The sequence below is a fragment of the Oncorhynchus mykiss genome, chromosome 12 (assembly GCF_057628025.1).
Source record: "Oncorhynchus mykiss isolate SJ-2025 chromosome 12, ASM5762802v1, whole genome shotgun sequence".
Taxonomy (NCBI): Eukaryota; Metazoa; Chordata; class Actinopteri; order Salmoniformes; family Salmonidae; genus Oncorhynchus; species Oncorhynchus mykiss.
Genome location: NC_143033.1, coordinates 51,763,870 through 51,772,500, shown reverse-complemented (window position 1 = coordinate 51,772,500; position 8,631 = coordinate 51,763,870). Strand labels below are relative to the sequence as shown.

The 8,631-nt window shown below is 46.4% G+C and overlaps 1 protein-coding gene across 1 annotated transcript in view; it reads left to right on the top strand.

The window, feature by feature from the left end:
* The window catches only part of LOC110537736 (folliculin-interacting protein 1), a 34,448-nt gene extending 26,096 nt beyond the window's left edge, over nt 1-8,352 (top strand). Inside the window, 7 exon segments of the mRNA XM_036937747.2 lie at nt 1,527-1,673; nt 2,115-2,284; nt 3,311-5,072; nt 5,255-5,420; nt 5,573-5,773; nt 5,883-5,998; nt 6,304-8,352. Coding sequence (XP_036793642.2) covers nt 1,527-1,673; nt 2,115-2,284; nt 3,311-5,072; nt 5,255-5,420; nt 5,573-5,773; nt 5,883-5,998; nt 6,304-6,382 — 2,641 coding nt within the window. The 3' untranslated portion in view covers nt 6,383-8,352.
* The last annotated feature ends 279 nt before the right edge of the window (nt 8,353-8,631 follow it).

The window sequence follows — 8,631 nt, the reverse complement described above, 5'->3', positions numbered from 1 at the left end:
CATTAGTTTAAGTTGGTGTGACGTAGATAGCTTTTGACCTTCCTAACAGTGGGCAGCGTCCCCACAGGGTGTTCTCACATGCCCGGCCAAAATAAGCTCATTAATAATCTGCACTGTAAGCAGAGAAGGAGCATGCAGTCCCTACCTGTCCTGTCCACACTCTCACACGGTGAAGACAGGCCAGCTACACCCCTGCTGCTCCCAGTGCATGCTGGGAAATCCCCTGCTGCAGAGCCACTGACGCTGTGGGAGGGGAGGGAGAGACGTGTTGGGCACAGTGTGAAGGCTTCCTGTTGCTGCAGTCATATGCCTGTTGGCGCTGTGCCATGGCAATCCAAGCCCCTGCGCTGAGGAAACACGATCTCCCTAAGACAGTGTCCGGGCTACCAGAAGAGTAAATAATGTCAGTGCCATCAGCAGGAAGGCCAATATAGTTGCAGATTTATATTTGTGTTTGACCTTTAGGTCTCTGAGGTCATGGAAACATAATGGCGCAAAATGGAAGAAATGCTGCTTGATGACGAAGTCGGGTGTAAATTGACGCAGTCTGGTATAATACACACCCATACCCCCCCCCCCCCCCCCCCCCCCGAGGCAACATGGAAACACACATACGATGCCAATTGGATATCTTGTAGGATTGGGATATGATAAAAACCGATCAAAGTCTCTTCCTTCTTTGACTGACTTGAAATGCTCTGCCCGCACAACAGTGGTATGGAGGTCACATGGAATGAATGAAGTATAAACTTAGACTCGGTTTTATAAATGTCCAGTGGACTTGACGTTCCTTCACGTCCGTTGCTGGTCAGATGGGCCGTAAGGCTAGACCGTGGGCTGGCTTCTCCACGTCAGGGAAAAACCTCACTAGCCACGCCAATGGTCTTTTAATAGGGTTCTTCACACTGGCGGCTGAGAACTGTTGCTGTGATGAACTTTAGCAAAAGGTTCTGGATTTATGTGTTCGTTGAATAATAACATACGGTAGAGTAGGGTTGAAGGGATATTAGTTAGGCGATGTCTGCATATTACCTAGCAGTGTGTCCAAAATTGTCCCAGTCATTTCAAATCAAAATCTGATGTTTAACAACACTACTGTTGTAAAAGGAGACACAATATGCCTCCGGCAACTTGAGCCCTGGGTTCAAGTGGGGTTATTTGTGTTCATCTTTTAGTTTCTGTGAATTTCATTCAGGGAAAGACCTTTTACAAATCATCGATCTCCTCACTACCTGTCATCTCTTTCCTATTACCTATAGCTCTTGTTCGATAGTTACACTACTTGTTTTCCCTGCTCACCAGCAAACATCTGGGATCTAAAACTATAATGCCGCACATTCCTCCATCCTCAGAGATTCCCTCAGTTCTGTGTAAAACTCTGGACTGCTTCCCGCTGTGGAATTTCCAGACGCTGAATTGCCTCAGAGAGAGGGTCTCCCTTGTAAGCAGGGCCTGGACTGAGAACTGTGGCCCTCTTGTTCACCCCGAGACAATGATGGCTTGTGTTTCTCCCTCCCCCTCTCCAGGACGACCATCGTCAACCTTTACACCATGCCCCGCGTGGCTGAGCCCGTTTGGCTCACCATGATGTCTGGAGCCCCCGAGAAGAACCAGCTCTGTGGACAGTTCATGAGGGAGCTCTCCCTGCTCATGGAGCAGGCTTCAAAGAACCAGTTGAGTGCTCCTGTCTGTCTGTCTGTTTCTCTGAGTGCTGTATGTGTGCAATAGTGAACGAGCTGAAAAGTCAGGGATCCCTGCCAATCTTTAGCTTGTTTTTGTCGAGGTTACAAAACCAAGCTTAATAATTTGCCAATGTAGCAAGACATTCATAGAACTCACTGTATTAGGATGCAGTAGTCTACTGCCACATGATTTAGACTGACCACTATGATGTATCTCGGAATGATCATGAGTTCGAGAAGAGGGGAAACACGAGGCTGCGGAGGGGGTGGAGATTGAGAACAAATGAGTCAGACAGAGAGTGGAAGCGGTAGACAGTGTTTGCATCCAAAATGTCACCCTATTTCCTATGTAGTGCACTACTTTTGACCAGAGCCCTATGAACCCTGGTCAAAAGTAGAGCACTAAATAATTCTCTCTTCCTCTTCTCCCAGGTTCCTCCCTGCCCTCCTCACAGCCATCCTCACCAACCACTTGGCCTGGGTGCCCACCGTCATGCCCAACGGACAGCCGCCCATCAAGATCTTTCTGGAGAAACACTCCTCTCAGAGCGTGGATATGCTGGCCAAGACCCACCCCTACAACCCACTGTGGGCCCAGCTCGGTAAGGACAGACCGAATGTTACCTGGGTTAGTAGAAATCGCAGTCTACTAAATCGGCTGGCCAGTGCACACAATCCTTAAATTCCATCCCATCGTGGCATGCATATTTGTCAGGATCCATTTTTTTTTAAAGCTGTTAAATGCCATGAAAGTCATCATCACTCACTTCATGTTAAATAACATGGCAGAAATATCTCTGTATAGTTGACTATTAAAAGACGCTCCTATACTTAACAGTAACTAGCTGTAAATACCAAATAGTGGGCTTCATTTTAGCACATGTGACTTTAGTGTACAACTCCACCTAGTGGCTGAAAAGGATCAAATGCAGCACAGAGCACTGATTCCCTCACTCTCCCAAATGTAATTTTTATTTTTTTATTTTATTTATCTGTTATTTTACCAGGTAAGTTGACTGAGAACACGTTCTCATTTGCAGCAACGACCTGGGGAATAGTTACAGGGGAGAGGAGGGGGATGAATGAGCCAATTGTAAACTGGGATCCCCAGTTTACAATTGGCTCATTCATCCCCCTCCTCTCCCCTGTAACTATTCCCCAGTGACCGTGATGGTTTGAGGGTCAGATTGGGAATTTAGCCAGGACACCGGGGTTAACACCCCTACTCTTACGATAAGTGCCATGGGATCTTTAATGACCTCAGAGAGTCAGGACACCCGTTTAACGTCCCATCCGAGAGACGGCACCCTACACAGGGCAGTGTCCCCAATCACTGCCCTGGGGCATTGGGATATTTTTTAGACCAGTGGAAAGAGTGCCTCCTACTGGCCCTCCAACACCACTTCCAGCAGCATCTGGTCTCCCATCCAAGGACTGACCAGGACCAACCCTGCTTAGCTTCAGAAGCAAGCCAGCAGTGGTACACAGGGTGGTATAGGGAAAGAATAAGTTACACACTTGACCACATTTTAATCTTTGAATTGTAGCTGTAACAAAGGGAAAATTCGAAATATGTAGTTAATCGGGATGAACTGTAGTTAACTGTGGTGTTTGTTTTGTGCCTGTAGGTGACTTGTACGGGGCCATCGGCTCCCCGGTGCGTCTGTCCAGGACGGTAGTGGTGGGTCGGAGACAGGAGCTAGTCCAGAGACTCCTCTACGTGCTCACTTACTTCATCCGCTGCTCGGAGCTGCTGGAGACCCACATGCTGGACAGCGCTGAGGACGAGGCTATCGTCATCCCCGGGTCCCTCATCACTACCTCACTGCGGCGCGGGGAGGTGGAGGAGTCCGACTATGTGCTGGTCACCATGCACAAGCCTAGCGGAGACTACCTGAGCCAGGGTCCCGAGTCCCGAGAGGACAGCAGCTACCCCTCAGACAGCAACAACAGCCTGCAGAGCAGCACCTACACAGACACTGAAGCTGGCAATGGGCCTGAGGAGGAGGACGACGAGGAGGGGGACAGTAATAAGAACAGTCAGGGCTCCAAGAGCAGCGTCCTGCAGACCCTGGCCCACTCCAGCCACAACACCAACGCTGTGCCCATCATCGTCCACACGGAGGATGATAGTGAGCCCGTGCCGCTGAAGGAGTCACCAACCTCCTGTGTGGATGCCAAGCTGGAGACGCTGGTGCGTGTGGGCTCAGCCTCCCCCGGGGAGCAAGCCTGTGTGCTCCTGGAGACCGAGCCTGAGGCAGAGCTGGAGGTCAAGGCCAGCCAGGAGGAGGTGACAGAGGAGATGCCCATCATCAAGGTGTTCCACTCCTCAGGGATACCACTGGAGAAGAAGCCCCCTGACAAGACTGTACCTGTACCTGTACCCGGCCCCTTTCTGTCAAACCACCAGGAGGAGCCTGCCACCAAAGTGCTGTTTCTTATCGGCGACCCCCAGTCTCCAGGGTCAGACACCGAGAACAGGAGGAAGAAGGTGGAGGAGGACATTAAGAAGCACAAGAAATACATCATGGAGAAACAGAGGCAGCAGCAGCTACTACATCAAGCTCAACAACAGCTGCTACAACAACAACAACATCAACAGAAACTAAGACGACAACAACAGCAGCAACAGTTACTACTACAGCAGCAACAACAGTTACTACTACAACAGCTACTGCAACAAAAACAGCAGCAGCAGCAGAGTGGGAGCGGTAACGGTGGTGATCAGCGGGTGAAGTCCACAACCGGCACATCAGCGGACCAAACCAAGACCAATGGTGGGGGGGAGAAGACTCTGATGCGCGTCTCCAGTAAAATGCCCCAGTGGAACCCTGTCAGCGAGGAGGAGTGCTCGGAGCTGTTCGACGAATACTTCAGTGACGACAACCCTGTCGAGACCAGGACTATAGATGACGTGGCGAAACGCCTAGAGTTGTCGAGCGGCACGGACAAAACCCAGAAAGAGCTGCTGGACCCTTCGGGGGTCCAGAGCAGCAGTAGCACTAAGGGACAGGAGGGTACGGGACAGGGGGTTATGGGACAGGTAGGTGGGGGTGGAGGGGGGGCTGATGTCCAGACCAGGTGTCGGTGTGGCTCCACAGACATGTCGGAGGCAGGCTCCTGTCGGAGCTGTTCTGCTGAGCAGGACAAGGGCATTGTGATTTCAGTAACTGTCCACAAAGGGGACAACATAGAGGACCAACAAAAGAAGGTGGCCCCGCTTAATGACTGGGAGATCCCCCGGAACGAGAGTTCGGACAGTGCGTTGGGGGACAGCGAGAGCGAAGATGCAGGGCAGGACATCCACAGGCAGAGCGAGAGCGACATCTACTACAGAGAGGATCAGGAACCAGACGAGTGGCAGGAGGAAGTGGAGGTCCCCTTCCCTGGGTGAGATACACACTGCCTCTGAACCAGTGACTTGGCCACTTTCACATAGTATATACGTCTTGAGTTTTACAGGGCATATTGATGTCAACATTAAAAACATTGTTTTCAACTCACATATCAACCTCTGACTTGTGTGTCAGAATATGTTTTGATGTCGTCTATGCCATGTCTTAAATCAACAGGTCAAAGCTAGTGGAGAATTTCTCCAAACCGAGCATTGCCAACTTTGGGAGGTCCCTGTTCGGAGGGTACTGTCCGACCAACGTGCCGGACTTTGTTCTGCAGGGGATGCCCAACGATGACAAGTTAAGGCAGGGCCTCATGTCAGAATTGGCCCACGCTGTACAGGTAAAAGACTGCTATATACCTCAAGCACTAAACAGCTGGATTGTGAGGCTTCATGAGACCCTAAAGTCTAACTCACTTAATCCACTACATGCTGTATCTAATCTGCAGCCGTCTGAGCCCAAAGTCTTCTCCTATTTCTTTTTATTTTGCAGCATCCAGTGTTGGATGAGCCCATTGCGGAGGCTGTCTGCATTATCGCAGACACTGATAAGTGGACGGTGCAGATAGCCAGCAGCCAGAGACGAGCAATGGACAACAACAAACTGGGGAAGGAAGTCCTGGTGTCCAGCCTCGTGTCCAGCCTCCTCCAATCCACCCACCAGCTCTACAAAATGAACGTCTCCCCCAACTTTGTAAGTTCATACAAATGCCAAATTAGCATGCAGTTATTAGCAGTGTGTGTACTCCCTACTTTGGCTACTCGGTATCACAAACATCTAACAAGATTATAACTCTCTTCAGTGCATAATGCACCTTGAGGACAGACTCCAGGAGATCTACTTCAAGAGTAAAATGCTGGCAGAGTACCTGAAGGGACAGACTAGAGTGCACGTCAAGGAGCTGGGGATGGTCCTGGGGTGAGCAGCTAAACCGTTCTTATACAATGGCGTTCCGTCCCAAATGGCACCTATTCCCCTATATATTGCACTACTTTGGACCAGCGCCCTATTGCCCTGGTCCAAAGTAGTGCACTATATAAGGGGATAGGGTGCCATTTATTGTCAAATATAAATGTTGTGATCAATGTTCTTTCTGTTCTTAACATACTGCACTTTGTTATTTACATCTGAATAACATTCACAGTAACGGCGTTAGAATATACCCATGGCTTGTTGCTCAGCTATGTACAATAATCTAAGCATGGCTTTTCTTATCATTTCAGTATTGAGTCCAGTGACCTTCCACTGCTGGCAGCCGTGGCGAGCACTCACTCTCCCTATGTGGCCCAAATACTGTTATAATAGATGGAACCAAAGCCAGAGGTGGAGTATGACTGATACTGTGCTCTGCCCTGGCCTAACATGGCGACTTGACCCTGTCCGCCAACACCCTGCTGACGTCCTCCGAGAGGGTCTCCTGGACAAGATGTGCATCCAAAATGGCATCCTATTCAAAATGTGTGTACTATGTAGGGAGTATGGTGTCATTTGGGATGAAGAAAGGGCCACCTCGATGAATGCGAGACCTCGGTGGAAACTGCTGTTGCTGCCACTGGGCATACAAACACACTGCCACAAGGGGGCAGCCTAGGCCACAGTCTACTCTCCGCTAGTAAGTGCTGAAGCTCTGCTGGCTAACTCCAGGCCAAGGAGGCATGCTGCTGCTGTGGAGCGTCCCTAAATCGTTCTCTTCTTTTTTGAATGTTTTTTTCCCCACCTCCAGACTATTTTAACCCTGTTAAAGGACAAGAAAGCCAAAGTCAGACATTTTCTGTTGAGTATGAATAATAAAGACAGCGATACTAAAATATTATTTTTTCATGTACTTTGTTTCTGTACAATCTTTAACCAGTTCATAGGAAGCAACGGACTCCGGAGATGGATAGGATGCTTTTTTGTTGTTGTAAATATAGAGAATATTGTCACTTTATGCCAATTATGTTTGTGTTCTTCATGTATTTGTTTACACGTGTACTTGCCCTAAAATGTCTCTCTAAATGATCCATAATTCATTGGATTTCATTTGAAAATGAACTACATCTTTTCACTAATTATAAGCATAGGCCTAGAGGTCATATCTGGGTAATCAATAGTCATTTTAATTATTAACCGAGGTTGAAAAATGCTTAATATGGCTTTGTCATACTTTATCACAGGTACAACACTACCTCAGATCTGCTTTTTATAGTTGCCCGCTAGAAATGCCTGAGGGAATAATATTTAGTTATTTTTAATCGGAGGAAATAAAACTGTGCGAACACAATGCTGTGCTTTATTGAAAAAGGGATGTTAATTGAATTCTTGAAAATGGGAAAACTATTGTATTTCTCTTGAGTACAATGAGAGCCCATTTCTACTGCGGTATGTTGAAGAAAAAAAAAAACAATGATCTACATATATTTTCAAACTGAAATATTTTCAAGGTTTAAAACTTTTTTATCGCTTTGCCACCAATTATACCATGTTTACGGCTGTATTGAATGCTACAAAAGGAGAGTTTGTGGAATATATGTTGGCAATATGTGTATCAGTTCATTACACTATACTACAATGTTTAATTATGGCTAACTAAACACTGCGTTTGATTTTACAAAAGCAAGAGGTGAAACCACAAATCAGTTTTGTTTTTTACAAATATTTTTACCAACCAAGAAATTGATGTTGCATTTGATTTTGAAGTACTTTGTCTGGAGAGAGAATGCCATGCAATGGATTCTCAGCGAAATGACGTTGCCATGAGCAAGCGCCGGAGATATTGAGATGGAAGACTTTGCTTTCACACAGTCACACTGTGCTGTTCACAGCATGGTAGCCATGTCACAAAAACAGCAGAGAAGTTGAGCTTCAGAAATTGAGCTTCGCACTTCAACACTCTTAGTTGTTGTGGAAATTGACCCGCTATGCTGTTTACTTTCTGCATCTACGTCATATCGCTGAGTCTACCTTTTAATGGACATGTAGCGTGAATGGATCAGGGGCTTCTGAAGAATTTATTTTGCTGTAAACATTTTTTTTACATGCTTATCATGTAAGATGCTAGGCCACTGCAGGATATGTTGTACTTATTGCATTTTGTAAAACCCCTGATTATTTCTCGGAGGTATGACTTTATATCTACTTTTCTCTTTATATATGAATAAATAATTTAGTATGGTGTGTAATGATTAATGTAAACTGTACATATTCATTTTATTTCAATATGAATTGTTTCTCAAATTATCCTTTCCCAATTTTATGGGAATGTTGTGCAATAAAGATGCCAATGTTATAGATGCAAGTGTCTCAGTAAATACTTTCAGTATACATTTTTCATTTCAAATTCATGTTTCATTTCAGTACAAATTATGCCAAGGAAGGAAATGGCGATCAAACTTGGGAAAGTATTCAGACCCCTTTTTTTTCACATTTTGTTACGTTACAGCCTTATTCTAAAATGGATTAAACAGTTTTTTCCCCCCATCAATCTACCCCATAATGACAAAGCAAAAACAATTTTTTGCTAATATATTAATCATGAAAAGCATCACATTTACATAAGTATTCAATATTTG